The following is a 21,951-nucleotide window of genomic DNA, read 5'->3' as shown; positions in this document are numbered from 1 at the left end:
ACAGCAAATAAGAAAAAATAGTAGGACATTGACTATATGTTTAGCAGCTAATAACCCTGAACAAATGTAAAACATCACTTTTTGGGACACCAGGAGAGATCACACTGTTCAGTCTTGTTTTCACCAGCGCAACCTGATACCTGACAACATGAAGCAGATCTGTGTAAACCCAAACGTTAATCCAGCTGTTTTCACTAATAACTGTATGTTTTTAATTCCACCTTGGTGGCTAATAATGGCCAGAATAACATACGTGCGCATTATCTAATTTCTGCGTCATGATGATGTTGCTGCTTACATAAAATCATATGGTAATGACAGATACATATAGCCGTCAGTTTGTGTTAAGCACATGCCATCGCAGAGTTGCTGATCTGACAGAACACCGGTGGGGACGACTCCAAACATGTCGGAGCACTTTTAAATTAAGAGATATTTCAATAAATCGAGCAGATATTTTATTGTTACATAGTTAAATCTTCACTAGAAATCTGTAAAAGTTACTTTTATTTGACAGAAAGCATCCAACTTTAGCTTCCCCTCCTCTGCCATTGCTGGTGCATACTTTTTTTTTCTTCTCCACTGCCTCAATCGGTTTCACCCAGGTTAACCGTATAATAGCATAGCATAGTGTGTTCAGTAAGAAATAAAAGGCTTAATGAAAATGGCATTTAACAGTTATATTACTGATATATTACTAAGAATACCTGTATAGCCTGTATCGCTTCGGACACCGCTACTGCAAAGCCTCCAGTCCCTCCTTGTCGCTATAGATCCGTTATTAGCATTCTAGCTAAGCTACCACCTTTTGCGCGCGCTAGTGAACGAGGCCCGCGAAAACCAGGGGGGGGGGGGGCAAAGCGCTATCTCTCCCTCCCACACCCTCACCTTTTTTTTTAAACCAAATTGGATAAATTATCTTTGAATTAAATTAATTATTTCAAAAACATTACACTATCAACGAAGATGATAGGTTAAATCAAATAATTAAATTAAAGTTACATAAATTTAATTTAAAAGATCTGTAATATATGAAGAATACAATAACCCTATAAACTTTAAAAAATATTATGCCATGATATTGTAACTTACCATGTTTTATTTGAATTGAGAAATCCAGTGTTGTCTGATCAGGTCACAGTCCAGTTGAAAATGGAGGTTTGTGAAGAGGGCAATGGATTTTTATATGATCTGTATTTGACCCAACCAATTGGGTAAAGTGTTGAGTCAACTGAACCTGAAACCTAACAGAATCAGTTAAGTGGAGTTCATTAAAACAAAAAAAAAAGTCAACCCAACCGCTGGGTCACTACTTTTGAACCAATATTGGGTCAAAGTAACCCAACATATGACCCAGCATCTCTTACCCAGAAGTTGGGTTATGAAAATAACCCAGCATTTTTTACTGTGTATGAATAGAGGGTGTAATTAAAGGGGAATCCATTTTCCAAACATCTAGCTCTAAAAGAACAAAGACTGATGGATTTTGCTACCTACATGTGTAAATAGAAAATAGTCTCCACGCTTAGATTAAATGAAAATCCCCAAACTGACATGGTATAGAAACGGACAAAAAAAAAATCCTGCTTTTTATTGTGTTGTGATTACATCTCACCTCTATTCTTGTAACCTACTGCTGCCCTCTGCTGTTAAAAATAGAAACATGCATCTCACCCATAAAACTAGTTAAGTCTAAATATGTTTAGACAATAATTATCCTTTTTAAAAATAATTATCCTGCCTTTGTAAAAAAATTATTTTCACAAAGGCAGTAAGCTTCAAGTAAGGTAACCAACTGATAACTTTTTTCTTTAATTGACGGCGTCAATAGTTGACGCATGGTCAGAAATCGTCCCAACCCGTCAATATATGACCAGTCGGGAGTGAGAATGTGTTGACAGTAAATATATGAGCTTCATAGCTTTGTGGTTTTTTTCTAAATTGTTCACACAGGGTATATTTTTGACAGGTAATTCAAGGACTCGAAGCCAAATGTAACAACAGATGAGGTAACCACTGCTTTCAGACTCTTGCACGTGTCTTTTCATCTTTGTGGGAATTATTCGAATCTCCTCCAGAGTGTGATTTCTGAATTTGAATCACTCCATTACTGCTGACTTTCAATTCAGGTGTCTGAGCCAAGACGATTTAAAAATAACATTAAAGGGCTGATGATATCCAGTGGGTTTCAGAAACCACTCTTCCTTAGAAGTAAATAGACTATGACTAAGGACGACAGCTTTTTAATGTCTCACTTGATTGTTGATTCATCTTAAAGTCCTCCTACTGATGCATGAACATCAGAGTCCTCTGTAAACCATCTGCGGAAATTACTCCCATTTTACCTCGGCAGGAATTAAGCTTACGTGTTTTTTTTGTGCAAGAAAATGCATGATGTTGGCCTCACATACCTGTTGGCTTCAACATAAGGCTACTGTGACGTCTGTGTGTCAACCAATAGCTGCGTTTCCATTAGAAACGTGCGCAAAACTTTGTCAATATTCCGCTAACACCATTAAATAAGAAACGCAATTAAAATCGCGCGTGAATATGTTGTTTACGCGATAACTCTTTCAACATGCTGCACCATGATCCTCAAACTACTTCCTGTCGTCGTCTTCTTCGTGGTTTGGGCCAGTACTAACATCCGGGTTTTGATCATGCGATTCTTCTTACGCGAAAAAGTGTTTCCATTGCTGTTTTGAGAAATAACAATTAAAAAAATGTCACCTTGCCTAGCACCAAAACTTTTAATCAGAAAACGAGTTCTTTTTTCTTATAATTGTTTTCAATTTCCAGGAAGAGATTTCAATTTGAAAATGTCAAATTGCGCAGTTAATCATTTTCATATTAATCTGAAGTCAAATGCTCAGATTAATCTAGAAAGAACATGGAAATGTCTGCATTTCAAAAGTCCAAAATTTGCTAGGAAAAAAACCCAGAAATTTTGAGATTCATCACAGAAATTTTTTAAAAGAAAAAAAAAAAAGTTGAAAATTTGTGACTTTTGAAACATTATTTTTTTCTCATCTGTTCTTGAATTCCTTTAGATCGCAGAATAACGGGCCTCTTTTTAAGCCCTTGGAGCCTACTTTATGTGTCAGACAGGTTCTATGCTAGTAATGCCTTAGTTCTAGAGAATTAAAATGGCAAGTCTCAGTTAATTCTTGATTTAACAAGAGAGGCACTTAATTTTTAATATTTGACATAGTGCCGGGATGGTTTGGTTAGCTTTTCATCATTCAACAGATGTAGGTTGTATTTACTGACAATGTCTTTGCATGATTTTAAAATTGATTTGATAAACTGAAACATTTATGACCAAAGAGAAGAAATCAGGAGGGGAATGTTTAATACTTTTTCACAGGCCTCCAGAAAACTCATAATTTTTAATCAAATGAAAATTATGGAAGCTTGGTTCCAAGAATCTTGTCAGCTTAGTCTTTTGATATGTAAAAAAAAAAAAAAAAGTTCATTCTTATCTTTTAATTTCAAAACTCATCCAACTTCCAGCACATAAAATTTCCACCACATTTAACTTATCGGTTTTCACTTCATTTATCCCGACAGCTCATTAATTTTCCCACAGAAACCGTGACAGAGGCAAAGTAACTGGATTAAACTAGAATGGCTGGAGTTAGGCCATTTGGACATATACCTATTCAGGCTAGAGATAGTCCAACTGGCCTGAAGCCCGTTGCACTGAAGCCCTTTTGTTCAGTAAATAGGGCCATTACCTAGGGCCATTACCTTAGAAGTACCCTGGTAATGGCCTCAACGCATCTCACAGTTGCACAATTGTTCCTTAGACTTCGACTTCGACTTAGACTGACTTTGTTGTCATTTTCAATGCACAGGGTGTATACAGAACGAAATTTCGTTGCATACGGCTCAGGATAATGTTTGAGGTTCCAATGTTGTGAGTAAAATAAAATACAGTATAAAATATGAATATAAATCTAAATATAAAATATAAAGTGCAGGACTGACAGTAAAATAGAAGTTATTTAGCTCTGTACATGTGCAAGGTATAAAGTGGAGACCAGCTTTTGAGTGCAGTCCAGTTAAGAGTTCAGCAGTCTGATGGCAAGTGGGAAAAAGCTGTTTCGGAACCAGGTGGACCTGCACCGGATGCTGCAGAACCTCTTTCCAGAGGGCAGCAGGGAGAACAGTCCATGGTGGGGGTGTGAGGGGTCACTGATGATGTTTCGGCCTCAGGACACGCATCCTGCATCGATGGTTGACCTGACACTTCGCCCTTTTGCCTGAGCTGGGTGTGGAAGGTTGTTGCCGAAGCAGTTTCTCCTTGTGTGCCTTCTTCTCACTCACATGAGAGTTACCGAACTCTTTTGCAAGCTCAACCAGGAAGTCCACCCGTCTCTCCTGCACCCCAATGCATGCCTGATAAAGCACATGTGCATTCAGTGCTGCCATGTCAATCATGTTTGCCAGGTTTGCTGACCAGCTGTCACATGGTGATGGAACCTTGGTCACCCCCCGCAAGATTATGACTGAAATAAAGGCCATTAGTTCTTGTGAACTAAATAGGTGAAGCAGTCACCTATTTATCCTCCACAGCACAAAAGGCTGCATGCAAATTTGCATGTGCAAAGTCTCCCAGATTTCTTTTGCTTACACTTTTTGCATGATTTTTTTGAGGTGGATCAACACAATTAATTTGGTTAGTTTATTTCTAAACTGTCATGTTATACCCTCTTAGCTTTATTTCAAAGAAAAACATTACTAATTTCTTTTAGAAAAACCTTTGCATATTTCTTGAAACAGATTGTATGTTTTGCAAACTCTATGTACATTTGGCAAAATGACCTGGATAATGCAGCACAACATCATGGATCAGCTGCAAAAGGTCACATCTCTCCAAAAACACTTCATGACGAGTTGTAGGTATCATAGATACCCACCCCCAACATGGACTATTCACATTCCTACATTCTGGCCTGACGGTCAACGGCCACATTTACAATTGAAGAAGAATGCTAATTTGAGCCATCAGAGTCGTCAGGGTGGACTCAGGGCCTTTTGGCCCTGTTCAGCCATTCTAGGGAGAAATCGAAAACCCAGCCATTCTAGTGTTTAAAGGAGAGTCAGGGAGACAAAGTTGTTGGAAGTTTTGAGACAATTTATTTATTTAAATTTGAATTCATTTACAGCAGTTCCACTGAAGAGAAATCGGGGTTTGAATGACGCCTTAGCCACATGGAAACCTATGATCCTATCTAGTGTATGTACAGGGAAGAGGATGCAGCTGGACAGTGCAGAAGGCACAGAATTGGCTTAATACTTGCGTAAAAGCGCTGCTAACGTGTTGGGAGGACAGGGGAGTGTAATGACAGCACTGCATTTAAGGTTATTTTGTAAAGCAACCATCATTTTGAAACGGTACAACGTAAAAGGAGCATGTAAAACTGCATTGAAAACCCAAAAATCTTTAAGTGTACACTTGATTTGTTTCTTAAGCCGGCGTGATTTACAATATGTGAAGCAAAGAAAAGGAAAACTGGACAATGTTAAGGCAATCTGCAGTAAATCAGAGGCAATTCTAGCAAAAAAGAAAATCACTCAAACATGGATAAGAAGCAGGCAAATTCAGGCTACACATGATAATAATGACAGTTTGGCAACAACGATCAGCCACACACCCAGTTTCCATCCATCACACCTGTCAAGAATGAGCTACCAGACTTCAAAGCAACAACAGTGGAAGCAAATGAGACGATAAAGTTAACAGATTGTGATACATCTGAATCAGGAAGACTTTGTTCAGAAAACAAAAACAGTTTTCAACCATTCACCAACACACAAACCAAAAAAAAAATTAAAAAAAATAGAGCATCTGATACCACAAAATTAAATTTACCACAAAAAGATACATTTTATAACATGTAAATGTCACGTAAATACCACTCAAAAACTGGATTCAAGTAAAGCCTTTCAAACTGAAACGAAATAAAGAGAAAAACTAATTATATCATAGTTTAAACTCACTTGGAATTGTTGCATCTCAGATTTAGATTATGCTGCTTATAAAAAAGTACATTCAACAGGTATATTAAATATGAAACAAAATTATAGTACAGAGGTAAGTCAAAGTTACCGGTAACCACGACTGGGAAACCAAACCATATAAGATGTCAAGCAGGCACACAGTAGATCTTATAACTCTGCTTCTCCTCCATAGAGACTGTTGGGAGGTTAGATCATGATAACACAGTTAAATTAACAGAGTTTGTGTTATTATTGTACAAAAAAAATATTAAAAAACAAATGCAATAAATTTGGAAAGAAACCAATGAATCTTATGCCCAAAACTTATAAGCTGAGCAAGCCGAGGAAAAGAAAAAAAAAAACAAGAACTGCTGAGTCACCGGTTGCCGTGGTAACCTAATCTTCTCTGGAGAGCTTACCAAAAAGAAATCTAAGCCCCAAATAAACAATTACCGCACCTAAACTATGAGCCATATTGCACATATTCATGAACAGTCACTAGGAGAACCCTCTGGTGGCTACGTGTGAATTTTTACACCCCTTTTGTGTTTAAAGTTGGAGATATGACAAGTTCAAGAAATCAATTGGAAAACAAACACCATAGAAATATAGTGGGAGTAAATGAGGCTTAATGCACGTACGCTCGTCACTCTTGGGGTATTTACCAAAAAACAGCGAGTCCTATAGCAATGACAGACATTTTTTGAAAATAAAGAAAAATGTTTATGTGTTGCTGTGTAAATTGTGGATGTGAGCATGAAATCGGTTTCAATTGGAAATTTTCATAAAATTCCAGAATGCATGTGATGTCAAACTCTAGGCATTGAAATGCCAATAGAGTCCAGTATAGCCCAAGGTTGGGGTTTCTCACTACTCTCAAAACCGCAATATAGTCAATAAGACAATTTTGCTTAAAAAAAAAAAAATCACAGTTCACTATTTCTAAATAAGTCACATTTTGTTTAGATTTTTTTGTACATTTCTCAACATAAGAAAACCCAAATGTCCTGACAATAAAGGTCCGGATCATACTGAATAACAGTAGCTGATGAGGCCAACTCTAAGATAGAACATTTTTCCATATGTTTATAAAAAAAAAGTCTCTATGAAGGAGATTTCAGAGAATGTCAGACTACAGACACTTTTTTAATCTACAAATATCCCAAACCCACTCACACTTATTCACACAGCTGTGGGGTTTTGCACATTTTGTCCAACGGATTTGTGTCCAATGATAAATATGTGGTAGTATTAATGCAGTGAAGCAGTTGCAATTAAATGGTCAGCAACACTTATGTAGAAATACATCTGTTAAGTGCTGACAAACTTTTTTTTTTCTTTTTTTTTTAAATAGTCCCCGACATAAATGTACCACTGCCTCTGAATGATGCTGTCAAGAGGTTGATTTAATCTGGATTTACGTTTTGACAGCATTAGCTACTAAGTTAATATGATCATTTTTTACACAGATGCAGACCAGCTTGAATTTGAGACAAATTCAATAAACATTACATGTGATGTCGATGAAAATAAAACAAAATGTGCTAGAATTATGAAGGTGCTCCAAATATGCAATAAAACTGCAGATTGTGTGAAATTACACTTTCAGGTGGATCAAAAATATGATAATCGATGGATGATTTACATATCGAGTTCCAGTGTGCGACATTTTGGGGTAAGAGAAAAATGAAGAAATAAGTAAAAATTATTATTCTTTCGCTGATACGTAGTTTCTGGGAGTTCATTTTGTTGCAATTTTTGAATTTGGCCACTGAGTGTCACTATATGCACAACACACTGGAGCTGTAAATAGAACAACAAAGCCAAAAAGAAAAGCAGGAAGTCATTTAGCAACAGCAGGCCTAATAATCAGCAGGAAACAACCAAAATAAACGTTGGCCTGTGAAGGTATGAAGGTGGGTCAGGTCTCATCTGATTTCAGCTGGTCCACCACGGGTAAGGCAAGATGTTATTGCGTTATGTTTCCAGATGCAGCCGGGAAGATGTCCGCTAAAAACTACACAAAGTGAGGCGAGATGGGAGCCAGATTGGTGACAAGGGAGAAAAATAAGGCAAAAACGCTTTCCGGGTGAAATCTGTTTGTCAACCCAAACTATGCAGAGATGATTGGACTGATCGGATACCTCCCATATGGTAATGGATGCAATTTTCTTTAAGATTGTGGGTGTAAAATAAATAAGGGAGTTAAATTGTTTTTCTGACTTCTTTCATTCTCCTCGCTGTTTGAGCTGAGAGGACCTCCGACAACTCAACTACATTTCAAATGGCCCATCAAGTTTTGAAGATCAGTTTAAAAGCGGCTCCAGGGAAAATTCACAGTAAAGTTACTGAGTCCGGCCTTCATCTATGTTTATCTAGCGGTCCAGGGATGGCACATGGGGGACATGGAGGGAAGGCGGGCTAAAAAATCCCAAACAAAAATAAACAAGAAAGAGCTTTTGCACAGAATGGTCAAGAGATCCAACAAATATTTACACCACAGATACAGGCACTTGTATATCTTTGGTTGGAGAAACCCCAACATTGCGAGAGTAATGCATTCACATAGCGTTTGTACCCCTTCATGTATTTCCAGGGATCACTAGGCAACTGGGATGTAGATTTAAAAAAAAAAAATTCTTCTGTGTCTCTGAGTCCATGTTACAGGTAACCTCTGGCAGAGCTCTCTGCCGTCTTTTTAACCCTCTGACAGCGCCACCTGTCAAAAAAAAACAAGAAATTAATGCAAGTCAGTTCAGCTTTCAACAGAACACGAATCAGAGAGGTTTCTTTGATTTTCAGTTCAGTCTGATTTGTCCAGTGTTAGAAAAGTATAAAATTAAAAGAGAATTATGTGAGAGAAATTAGATTTTTATAAATTTACAGTCATGGTGAAAAGAGTTTTTCAGTGGGCAAAATTTTGTATTTCCAGTTTCAGTGTTTTTACATTTAGAGTGCCTCCCAAAAATGCAAGAGTCGATTTCAAACAGGTCCAAGAGAATAACAGAAGCTATAAAAAAGGATCAACACTCAAAATACTAACAAAAAAACCTCACATCTTATGAAATCCTTTCTATTCTTTTTTTTAGTAGACCAGAGAAATATGTTTTGACCATTACCGCTCTTGTGAACTGAACTGTTGTGTCATGGAAGAACATGTGAATTAACCAAATAAAATGAAATTAATCTTCTTTTGAAGGTCTTCAGTGTTAAGCCTGACTTAATCCCAGGCTTTTTGAGGCTGTGTATTTTATGAGCTGTAGAGCGTAAACTCTCAGATTTTACCATTAAAGGCGGGATCACCTCTACAGACTCGGAGGAAATAAAACGGACTATAAAACAATAAATGGCCAAACTCTAAATTCAAGGGTGTACACTGCATTGCTCTTAAAAGTCAATGGGACAATTTTATTTTAACTACATATTAAAAAATAAAGGGGATGAGACTGCACTGTTTACAGCGATGCAATGCGCAGCTTAAGTGCACTCTACGTAATACTAAATCAGCTAAAAAAGCATGAACGGCTACCATTATTGCTTTCAAGGTAGAAATAAATATTTGACATGCGTTGCAGTTTATAATCCATCTCCAACAATTCCGTTGTCAAAGTCTTTAATAGTTAAAAGATGAAAAATTCAACACACATTCAATGTTAAGCTGGAATACAAATCTAAAAATTCACCTGATGCTAACATAAAAAGGAAAGATCAAAAAGAAAAAAATGAAGAAAAGTTGTTAAAAAAAGAAAAAAGGAAAGACAAAAGAAATGAAAAACTGAATAAAAGGCAAAAGAAAAAATGGGAAAAAGCAAAAAAAGAAACAAATGGAAAAAAGGAAAGAGAAAAAGAAAACAAGAACTTAAAAGGATGAATGAGGGGGGAAAGCAAGGAAATGAAATGAGAAAATGTAAAAAGAGTGATTATATCTGTAATGACATTATTCTGCTACAAACTTTTATAACTTCCAGCCAGAAGAGACTCATTGACAACAAAAGTGATAAACGTGGTAAAGGTCAAAGGTTCATCTCGCTGTAAGTGTCAACCTTACAAAGTGTTGAAGAAGAAAAAGACGAAGAGCTTTTCTTTGGGAGTTAATAAGTGAAGTTTCCTCATTACATTCCAACAAAGCTACAGACAACATCTCCACCCAAACTCCTTTAAAAGCAGATGAAAGTGGGTAATATAAGCAGCTTCACGTGAAGGTTTGAAGAAATGAGAAGAAAAGCAGCAGTGTAATTGGATTGTGTCTTAGGACCAATCAGAGGTCAGCTGACGCTTGGCTGAAACTACCTGTTGAGGTCATAAAGCACTGCTGGTGTCTGTTGTACCTTCTCAGGACAGAAGTCAGGGTTGGTTTGTCGCACCTTGCCAGGCCGTCCCTTTATGACTGCATAGCAGAACATAGTGATGACCATGACAAACAGGAAGTAGCTAGTGTGCATCAGGTGCAGGTTGATGAGGGAGCGGTCGTCCTGGAGAGAAAAGAGTTTAACGACCAGGTTAAAGGTCAGAGAGTTTACAAATATTCCCTCACTGATCAAATTACAAAAACTTACCTCTGAGGGAGATAGATACAAGGTAAAGCTCTACATATTTACTAGCGCCCCCTTTAGGAAACAGTATATTGATAATACTGCATGCTGACTTGATGTAAAAGACATTTCAATCCCATTGGGATTTTCCTGGTCAAATAAAAATAAAGTTCTAATGAGTCACCACAGCTGCTTGCAAGGATAAACAAGTTAGACCGACCGACCGACCAACCATGCATCCATCCATCATCTATTCATCCTTCTAACCAATCAACTGCTCACCTTCTAACATGGAGACAAAGAGATGAAGTTGAAAGATTTATATCTTCTATTTCAGGTTTGTCTGAGGTTATGTGGGGTTTTTTTCCCAAATTTTGTAAATATATCCCAGTACAACCTTATAAAAAGCCATCCTGTAATTTCCAAAAATTAGCATCAAATATTTATTTGATTTCCAAAAGAAAATTAAATAAATATTTAAACATCTGAAATTTTTTAATCTGAGTTATTATTCAATTTACCGACCATATTCCTAATGAATATGGCTTGTTAAAAATTCAAATCAGAGACACAAAAATAGTAACTCCACAATAAAACTCATTATGAACCAGTTGATTGACCAGTGAACACAATGGAAAAGCTTGAACTGCTGACTAGGACAGCAGGATCACCAGGAACACAGCTGTGAAGTTTAATAAATCCTGGCTGCCAAAGTCTGTGCTTTTCTCGGCTTTCAGAGCAGCAAGAGAAAAATGAGTAATGATGGGAGATTTTACAGTGAATTTCTGTGATTTTAGCAACTTCTTTCATGCTTTTTCACACTGCTGCTGATAGTGCAAGGTCAGCTGGTGTCAGGAAATAAAAAAATGTGATGTAATCAAAAACCTCTCTCCCTGTCTGGTAGACTTTCTTCGGTAGAAGCTTATTTGCCTCTCCAAGAGACTAAATAAATGTTAAGGAGGCAAACCAGCCTTCCTCTTCTGTCACTCCTGAAGTAAAAGGCATTTGAGATTTCAATATATATATATTTTTTAATAGTCAACTTCCAAGAAGGTAAAACAATACTTTTTGAGCTTCTTTGAAAATGGAAACCTGGAACTCACATCTGGGACAATGACGGTGAGTTTGGGGTTGAGTGCATGATACACTTTGCCGATCGCTCCTTTGTAACACCAGAAGGGGTTGTAGTCCTGACTGTACTTGGTGTCCGAGTCACGGACCGTGGTGAACACCTTGTACCAGGACGTCGCGTTGGTGTACGTCTCTGGGACGCAGTGCGGCGGCTGCCTGCAAAGGGAAACACAAAACATAAAAAATCGTGTGATTTGTTGACTTTTGAAGCGACTATTTCACAATGACATATTAACTTGGCATCAAAGAATCAAGTTTTAAAAAGGAGCTGAAGGAAGAGAAAGTGGGAAAAACTGGGAAGTCTGAGTAGATTTCATGCACACTTTTTTTTAATAACATTATTTTTATAGGAGCAGATTCCAGGCATACTTATTCTCATACTGCAGTTCATTCAGTGGATAATAAGCATCTTGCAGGGTAGGAGAAGCTGGGCCAATAAACAGATTTTAACAAATATGTTTCTCTTAAATGACAAAAAGTGAAACTAAAATAATAATAATTTACTTTAAGTATTCAACTCAAATAATAAAACACCACCTGACATCAGAATAAATCGGATAAACTCTAAACCACGATACTTTTGTACGTTTATTTATTTTTGTTTGTTTCTATAGTTATTGTTTAATTGCAGAAAGCTACATCACATCCCTGAGGTTTTCTGACAACCTGGAGCATGCTTCTGTATTTTTTTATTGTTATTATTTACTCATTTATAATCGTTTGGTTTTTTTGCTTCTACAAACTTACAGCAGTGTATCTGATGCTGCGTCTGACACAGTTTCCCTCTCGCAATTCAAACTAAAGCTGTAACTGTTTGCTGTGCAGAAGGACGGATTAAAGCTGCACAGAGGGATTTGCAGGTGTTGAATTGTTGACGAGATCAAACACCACGACTACATAAGCTGTTGGTAAATCACCTAGGAGCTGTTATGTGGGAGTAAAAGAGTGAAACGGCAGCCCTGGGGTTTTATCCTACTCTCAGGGATGGATGGAGGCAAAAAACCCATAAAATAACAGGAGAAGAGACTCGTGGAGCTTTTTAATTTTCCTTTAAAAAAATCTGTAAATCCTGCAGGTAGAGCATGAATATGCCTCAACGAGATCATTTTTATCATTTAGTTTCTAAAGAGGATCTCAGGTCCCCTACCTAATGACTTGTTGCTCATAGTATGATCGGCTTAAAAATAAAATCTCAGATTTGTTTTAATACCAAATCCAATTTTAAGTTTCTCACTTTTTTTCTTTAAGAAAAATAATAAACAAACAAAAAAATTTGCCTTTTATTTCAGTAATTTATTCTGTAAGTTGACTTGAATTGAAAGTCAAAATAAATAAAAGCTTCTACAGAGTTTGGTGTCGTGTAATCCAACTTAGCCATAGTTAGCTAGGCTAATTCTTTGATTAGCGCTTTAGCTCTTGCTAACTTTGAAAACATTCAACACTTTTGGCTTCCCCTAAATAATTTTTTTCTGATAAATTCTAAAATGCTAATTCAGTCAAGTAACAATGATACCTTCAGTTGTTATGAAAATGCTATATATCAAATATGACTTAAAATAATTTTTACTGGGCGTGCCGTGGTGGCGTAGCGGTTAGCGCGACCCGTATTTGGAGGCCTTCAGTCCTCGATGCGGCCGTCGCGGGTTCGACTCCCGGACCCGACGACATTTGCCGCATGTCTTCCCCCCTCTCCTTCCCCGCTTCCTGTCAGCCCACTGTCATATAAGGAACACTAGAGCCCACAAAAGGACCCCCTGGAGGGGTAAAAAAAAAAAAAAAAAAAATTTTTACTTTGTAATTTAACACCTTGAAATTGGGCCTCTGTCTCTTTAAAAACTCCTACTCTTTCTGAAACTCCACCTTTGATTTCATGTCTTGATGACTCCTTTATTAACCCTTTAACAACGTTTTTACCAGCATTACACTGAGAAGTAGCTTGTATAATGAGCTGAGGTGGCATGCAGTTCCACCAGGTGTTTGCTAAATGCTGGTGGCTAGTCTGAAGGAGCTTTGTGGGGGAATTGCGCTCTGTGAAGTGGAAGTTTGGAAAACTGCAGTTCTGGGGAGGAGTTGCACCTCGAAGGCGGGGCTAGATCCACCCAGGCGTTTTGCAGAGCTGAGTGGTTCCATGGAGATTCAATGATTTCTCGAAGATGCATGAAAGTAGGCAACACTCTAGGTATGCTTTTGATAATCATAGTAATGATAATAAAATGATTTAAAGCTCAATAAAGTTGATTTTATAGAACACTGTCCATTTAAACGGAAGGTGTGACGTAGGCATTTGTAGATAGGATATTTAACTTCTGATTTATTTAATAGAAAAGAATCTGGAAATACAAGCTTTTTTTTTTTCAACACATATGCAGACAGAGGAGAGGCTAAGAGCAAACTGCGGGAAACCGTCCAACTCACACTGTGACTGGGAAGATATTGCTGGCTGCTGTGACGGTCATGCACGTGCTGAACACCACCTGCTCACAGTGGCCGTGCAGCACGCAGTCGTCCGAGTTCCAGGACACGGGCAGAGTGAACGTGATGTTTATTTCTTCATGGGCTTCCCGGCCTGAAATCACAGACACCACAGCAGAGCGTTCTTTAAATGTCAACATGTGGATCTGAGGAGACTACTCAATCAATAAACTGCATAAAAGTTTGGAGGAGGAATGTTTTACCTGATTTTAATGCGGCGGCATTAAAAGCAGGAAAATCTGGAGTTTGAAAATCTGAGAGCTTCAGCAACAATATTATTAAACTACTTCCTTAATAATGAAAGACAGACTGGGTTTGTGGGCTTATGCAAGATTTATTCAATGGAAAAAGGACTTAAGAAGATTATCAGGTAGACTACAGGACATGACAGAGGATTGCAAGGAAAATTAGATGGATGCCACAGCAGCGACTGAAGTAATTTGATAACCTGCCAAGCTTTTTAAGTTATGTTACAGTTCATGAATCAGAAGATCTGTTAGAGAATAAACAGAATCATAAATATCCAGGAACCCACCAGACAGAGTCATCAAAATCTATAAAAAGCAACCTGTTCTCACAGGAAGCATGGTAGCGGCAGTATCATTGTGTGGACTGACGAGATGGATGGAGCTAAATAAAGACCAAAACTGGATGACAATTTGAAAAATTGTCCAGAAAAGAGTGGAGGTTCCCTTTCCAGTGAGATAACATCCCCTCACCCCCAAGAAAAACAAAAGAACAGCAAAGCCAGAAAGTAACAGTTGCGTTCAAACTGCGGCTTGATGCAGCCGCAGCAGAAACGCTGCAGTCTGCTTCGCCTCGAGGGTTTCAGCTCCATGTTCAAGTTTCTGCCTGCAGATGCTACATTTTCCCACATTCCTTCACTTTCCCACTGCATATTTTATCTACCTGCTTGCAAAATGTGTTTGACTGTGAGTGTGCGTGACATTTAAAGCAGTTTTAAACTTGATAAGAAAGAGCAAGTTGACCTTTCCCAGGAAAACCACCTTCATCTGAGCAGGCTCATCCTGTTGATGTTAGATTAAATCCACACCGGCACTAAATATTTGCACGGCTTTCTATTTGCTTTGGTTATCTGTTCTAAAACGAGAGTTTTAGATGACAAAGCCAAATCATTCATCTACAGTTTAAACCGGAAGTTTACATACACCAGGCTGAGGAAAAAGGTCTGCTTTGGAATAGTGTTAAAAGTATTTTACTCTGATAAGCTGTGAACAGAGAAAACTTAAGAAACAAAACATTTCTTTCCAGTATGAACAAGTTGTGAAAACACTCACTCAGGTATCGCACCAGGCTTTTCCCACAGTAAAATTCAAGAACTTTTCAAGGAATTTCAAGGTAAGCTTTGAAACTTTTCCAGCGCCACACTTTGTAGATAAAAATAACACAAATTAACTAAAGATGAAGTTTAAATTCATTACATTATATGATTTATGAATATCTTGTGCTAATATTCTACATCCTAGAGCAGGGACAAGGAAAAAAAATAAATAAATAAAATGTTTATGTTTTGAAATGTCTTTCACACACACCCTATATATTTGACTGGTCCAAGAAAGTCACAAAAAAGTTTCTAAAAAATATTATCGCCAAGGTTTCTGGCATTTAGCAAATAGAAAACACTCTAACTGACCTAAGACAAAAAAAAGTTTAGTCTGATCTACCTTAAGATGGTGAAAAAAATGTGTTGGCATTTTTAAAAAATATTTGGTTTAAACTGTAAATATCGTTTTCCAAATTTAGACTGCGTGTTATTATAATTTTGAATATCAAGCACTTTACAAATCTTGAAATTCAAGCATTTTCAAGGTTTTCAAGCACCAGTATGATTCCTGACCATAAAGACGTACATATGCTGCCTGAGAAACTCTCAAGACCGTAAAAGTAGAAATCTACAGCGGCAACTAGAGATGAATCAGTCAGATATTAATATCCTGAAATAGAAACAAAAGAGACATCAAATCCGTAAGTGCAGATCTGTACACTCTAACTCTATGCTTTGTGCTCCGAGTGACGTCATTTTACATTATTATTATTTATTTTACAATATATTTAGAATTCCTAATTACACTTTCTCAACCATTTGAAAGAAGGTTTGTTGCCGTTTATTTTTACATGTTTGAGCAAGGTAGTCAACCTGATGTTTGTTTAACATTGGTTGTTCTACTTGTATGCACTGACTGAACAAATTAAACTCGAGTTGTTTGACCAAGCTTGTAAAGCAATTGGTGCATTTGAGTGTGTTGTACTGGTGCAGATTTATCAAACAAATTTGTTATTCAGTATATCTATGTGTGTGTTTAGAAACAGAAATATTTTAAGTCAATTCAGCAGTTTTTCTATACAGATCGTATTGGCCGGTTCTAAACCTCTGATATCGATATCACAAGCGAAAAAAGTAGCTTGACGCTTCCCTATTATTGGGAAATGGACCAAAAAAAGACAGTATGGTGTCACCACTACACAATGTTGCAGTGGCACAAAGTGCAAGTACAAAATGTGCACAAAACTATGTTGATATTCCACTAATGTCAAAGAAACACAATTTCATAATTGCAGTGTTTTGGATGGATGGATGGATGGATGGATGGAAGAAATGAAATTAAAATCACATTTGTTAACGCGATAAGACATTTAAAAACATTCCACACCATCATCTTTCTACTCCTTCCTGTCGTCGTCTTTGTGGTTTGCTCCAGTGTGAATGTCTAGTTGTTGATCACGTGACTCACGTGATGAAAAAAAAAAAAAAGTGATTCCATTGCAGTTTTGCAAAATACACTAATTTCGATACAGCCCAAAAAAACCCCATCTCATACTAGTTCAAATTTTATTTTTTTAAATTGCCATTTCCATTGAGCAAATTTATTTTCCAAATGTCAAACTGCACAATTACAGGGGTCAATGAAAACGCAGCTATTGCTGGCTCTCTGTATCCAAATAAAGTCACCTGACAAACCCAGACAGAAGAAATGAATTCCATCCATCTATCTGCACACCCACCTGACAGACCGACCTGCTGCCCCAGCACTGTGGCGTACAGGTGGGTGATGTTGCGGGAGTAGCCGCCGAACGGCCGCACGGGGTCCAGCGTGAGGGTGATGGAGACGGAGATGTTGATGGGGCCCGAGTCCTCTAACAGCAGGGGGGGCTGTGTGCTGGAGCGGGCCTGGCCGCTGGTCACCACCAGGCTCTCCGGGGTGGTCGACTCGTTCAGGCCGTGCTTTATCGTCTCGTTCTCCGACACGCAGAAGTCCAGGTCGTTGAAGCGCAACAGGAACGTGTTCCAGTCCTGAGGCACAAAACTGAACTTATTGAACTAATTGATGTTTTCTGCACTGAGCTGTTGAGATTTGCATCCTGCTTACGCCGAGATGCAAATCCTTCATGAGTGCAACTGCTGAGGGTGTTCAAACACAGAACAGCACAACATCAGAGTTTGCTTTCATTTTCTGCGGTCTGCAATTACAGCTTTACACATTTTACAAAGTCAATGAGGCAAAGTTCAGAGTTCGTCCACTTTTTCCCATTAAACTGAAAAATTCAAGCACTTTAAGCATTTCAAAGTAAGTTTTCTAACATTTCTAGGTCCACTTTGGAGATAAAAATAATACAAATAAACTTAAGCAAACAGTTTGAATTCACGATTATTTGACATTATTTATTACTGTTGTTAATAATGTCATGTGATAGTACTTTACATTCTGCAGCAGGGAGAAAAAAAACTAAAATAAAATGTTATGTTTTGAAATGCCTCTCAGACACATCATGCACACCTAACAAAACACTCATTTAGCAAAAAACAAAAAAACCCTGAAATTTAAATAATTCTGCTTAAAATGTAAAATATAAGACAATATTAGGAATAAATACTCATTACACTGAAACCATCCAAACAAATGGTTCTATGGTAAACTACTTGCCTAATTGAATTAAATGCTTCAACACAATATACAAACACATTTACATCAAAAGAAATCACTTTAAAAATGTTCTCACAAAATTTTCTTGCCTTTAGGAAATAGAAATAATTTTGGTCATTCTAACTGATCTAAAACAACAAAAGTTAGTCTGATTAAGCCTCACAGAGAGAAAAATGTGTTTGTCTTATTCTCCAAATTCAGGCTTTTAATTAAATGTCAGATGAATCTTTGTTATAAGTCTGTGCAGTTTGTAGATAAAGCAAGACTTTATAAAAAGATCAAGCACTTTCCAATCTTAGAAAACACCTCATTGTAAGAACAGCTTGGAAAAACTCACCACCTAACTGAAATTCACGTATTTTCAACAATTTCAAGCACCTGTACGGACCCTGAAGGTTTCATACATTCACTTTAATTATCCTCCTAAAATGAGCAACTTGGAGAGAAACATTTGTGATGATTAAATGGAAACTGTTTTTTAAAGAACGGTGTGGATTTGTCGTACCTCTGTGAGCTCTGGAGACTTTATCTCCTTAATCTTGAAGAAATATCCAATGGTCAGGAAGGCGATGGCCACCGCACTGACACTGATCATAAAAATGACCAGAGGTGGACGGTTAGTGATGTAGCCTCTGAGGTTTTCTATGGGATTTAGCAGGTAAACCTGCAAAAGAGAGACATTTCGTACCGAACATATTAAAAGGTGTCGACCAGTTAGAGCTCACTGGACTAGGTTTCAAAATTAGAAAAGTTTAAACTTTTGAAACTCAGAAATCTGTAAATTGTTCTAGAGAATTTGAGAGTTTTTGGTAGAAAATTGCACTTTTTCTTTTCTCCATCGGCCATAATACAACATTGTAAATTTGCAGAAATAATCAGAAGATTTCAATCCAGGAAGGTATATATATATAATAGATGCACAATATTATTGCTATAAATGTCGGCATTGGCCGATATCGGTGATTTTTTAACATATCTGTATTGGTCCGATAAGTAAAACTGGGTAGATACTAACAACTGATATTTATTTTCATCTTTTTGCTGTTTGTGTTTTTTTTTCACTGTGTTAAAAAGGATGAAAAAAATTATAATGTAGTTAAATATATCAGGTATCAGTCTTAGCAGTAATATTAATGCATCAGTGCATTCTTATATTATTTAGCTCTAAAACTGCCCCAGTTAAAACAAGGAGCAGCATTTGATTTACAGACCTGAGCAACAAATGCAAGTTAATGCCCATGGTTTATATGTGGCTCATATTTCACTATAACGATGACAGGACTGGTATCTCCAGGGTAACAGAGAAGCAAAGCGTGGCATACACAAACACAGGAGAGAACAAAAGCAGCAGCTCCATTCACTGCTGCACATATTTATCAACGCCTGGTTGGAAAAGCTGTTCAGACGGAGCAAAGGTCAGGAACAAAACCTTTAAATGAAGCCATAATTCATGGAAAGTGCTTTGCAAAGTATTCACACCCTCTTGAACATTTTCCACATGTTGTCAAACTATGACCTCAAACTTTAACGTATTTAATTGGGATTTTATGTGACAGAGCAAACCAAAGTAGTGCAAAATTATGAAGTCAAAGCTGTCTAAGCTGAATAAGTTAATATTCTTTTTAAATGCAATTTTAGTTGCAGAGACTTCATAATCTGTTGTAATTACTGCTTTGGTTGTTTTTATAGTTTGGATATTTGAAATGTTTCCCCAGGTCCAGTGTTAAATATTCTTTAGAAATGTACGTTATATTGATCTTTGAGTGGGAATACTTGTATTAATATGGCATTATTATTATATTAGTTGGAAATTGTCTCAATATGTCACAATGACCATTTATTGCAAAAATGTCTGGGACAATTTATCATCCAGCAAAATTTGTTGTTGTGACAGGCCAATGGACAACATGCATTTATTCCACTAAATGAAATCCAGCTTAACCCATTTGTTTTCATAGATGTGTGTCATTTCACCAGAGCATTAATCAAGTTGTTCAGTGCAGATATTAAAGTGATAAGAACTGTTTGTTGCTTTTTTTATTTTTTTTATTTAGGCAACTGTTTGGCTGTGGCTGTGTGTTACAGCAATAACAGCCCCACAAACACAAACACTGCTCTTGTAAAACATTCCAATTTGTACCGTGCTTCTTTAGGACACCAGTCACATAAAGAAGTGGGATTTATATAATTCATTTGCATATCGTAACTGGATTTAATATGCAGATTTTAAAACGTATTAATATTTAATATGCAGATTCTAAAACGTATTAATATTTATTGATGCTTTCATTGAACAAAGAGTGGAAAAAATAGTAAAAAATAACATGTTTGGGAGTTTTAAACATCATTAACTGGAATTTATCATGACAACAATACCATTTATGTTCTATTAATTGTATATTATAAGGAAATACATTATTTTCTCCTTAAAGAGGAGTGACAAAAGCAAAAGAGGTGAATTAGCAGTACTTGTCAACAAACAACTTGTGTCACCCTGAATATTTCTCTGTGAAATAGAGACCAGATGGTCACCAGACTGTAATACAGCAACAGCCATCAGTCAGAGGCCTCTTCAGGTTCGTTGGAAGACCGACTGCTACAGCATCACCATCTACAACTACTTTTTGAATATACTTGGATGATATGAGATTTCCCTTTGGGGTAAATACTAATTCAAATGTGAACGCAAGGGATTATGTGAATGTAGAAAGCAAGGTAAAATGCGAAAAATTATTTATTAGCCTGTCTACTGTTACAGATAAGAAGAGAACACGACCTTATCTATTGGCTGAGACACAAATGACACTGTTACCCAGGTTTAAATATTAATTAAGCACCATGTTTAGCTAGTTTAGTCAAACAATTGTCGGGTTAAACTAGCTATCGGCGTTGCTACAAGCATCAAACTAGGCTCCAGGCAATGCCGTACGTGATAAAAGTTAGATAAAAAACTCGCCACTCACCATTTTTCCTTGTTGTGCAAGCGACGGGATGCTAGGTGTAGCTGGGAGGGAGCGCTGAGGGCCACAAAAAGGGCTGCGATGTCGCTAGCTAGGTTGCTGCAACGCAGCTAGTCTCCTCTAAATTTACCGCCGAGAAAAAAAAGTCTGCGCTCCAAGCTTTCAGCATACGAGACAACGCATACACTGCTTCCCATTCTTCGCCTTTAATATTTCCGCGACTCATCAGAGAAACAAATATTCATCTTTAGGTTTGGAACAACCTCAACATCTTCCTGCCGACATCTGATCCGCGCGTCCTCGCTTTGCGTAGGGAGAAGCGTCGCGGTCTCGTTATTCCCGCTCGACGTACGCTCGAAAATTTACGGTTGACTATGGAGGACAGAGTGGAGTATGGAATTTACGTAGCGATAACGCATTTAGCGTGTTTACAAATGGCTGGGGGCTGTGGTTGCGTTAAGTTACCGTGGGAAACCTTAAGGTCACCGGGAACGGGATACCCAGGCGGCTGTGTATTTTTGTGCTGTGTTTTTAGTTTGACTTTTTCTGTTTTTGTTGAGTTTGTATCTTTTATGTAGCACCGTTTGATAAATTTAAAGTGAATTTTATTTTTTACCATCTATGATTCCCGAGACTCTTTGAAAGCAACGCAATAATAATCACTTTTTTACCCAAACAAAATATGTTTGGAAAACATAAAAGCGCTGCGATATAAGCGTAGTATTTATATTGTAAATTACCCTGGTAAATTTAGGTTTTAAGTAATTTTAGTTAAATGTTTTTTTTTCTGTCTAAGCAATGTTATTTGAAGTTCTGATTAAGAATCTCTGCAGGGAGAAAAACTAATTACTTTGACATTTTAAACAACCATCAAACTGCTCACACAGCCTGATCAGTTTTTTGTTT

The 21,951-nt window shown here is 37.3% G+C and overlaps 1 protein-coding gene across 2 annotated transcripts; it reads right to left on the bottom strand.

Moving 5' to 3' along the window:
• Positions 1-5,119: 5,119 nt before the first annotated feature.
• Positions 5,120-21,374, bottom strand: tmem248 (transmembrane protein 248). 2 transcript variants are annotated; one of them, XM_028030458.1, is made up of 7 exons: positions 21,049-21,374; positions 18,591-18,749; positions 17,166-17,454; positions 14,085-14,235; positions 11,642-11,825; positions 10,297-10,478; positions 5,120-8,725 (listed from the first exon to the last, which is right to left on the bottom strand). In XM_028030458.1, the coding sequence occupies exons 1-7, from the start codon at positions 21,049-21,051 to the stop codon at positions 8,668-8,670; spliced, it is 1,026 nt and encodes a 341-aa protein (XP_027886259.1). In that variant the 5' UTR covers positions 21,052-21,374; the 3' UTR covers positions 5,120-8,667. The 2 variants fall into 2 exon arrangements, with proteins under 2 accessions (XP_027886259.1, XP_027886261.1); XM_028030460.1 differs by having other exon boundaries at positions 10,335-10,478.
• Between the last annotated feature and the right edge of the window lie 577 nt (positions 21,375-21,951).

Source organism: Xiphophorus couchianus, chromosome 11 (assembly GCF_001444195.1).
Source record: "Xiphophorus couchianus chromosome 11, X_couchianus-1.0, whole genome shotgun sequence".
NCBI classification, from domain to species: Eukaryota; Metazoa; Chordata; class Actinopteri; order Cyprinodontiformes; family Poeciliidae; genus Xiphophorus; species Xiphophorus couchianus.
The sequence above is the reverse complement of the archived record's forward strand: the minus strand, read 5'-3'. Positions and strand labels throughout refer to the sequence as shown.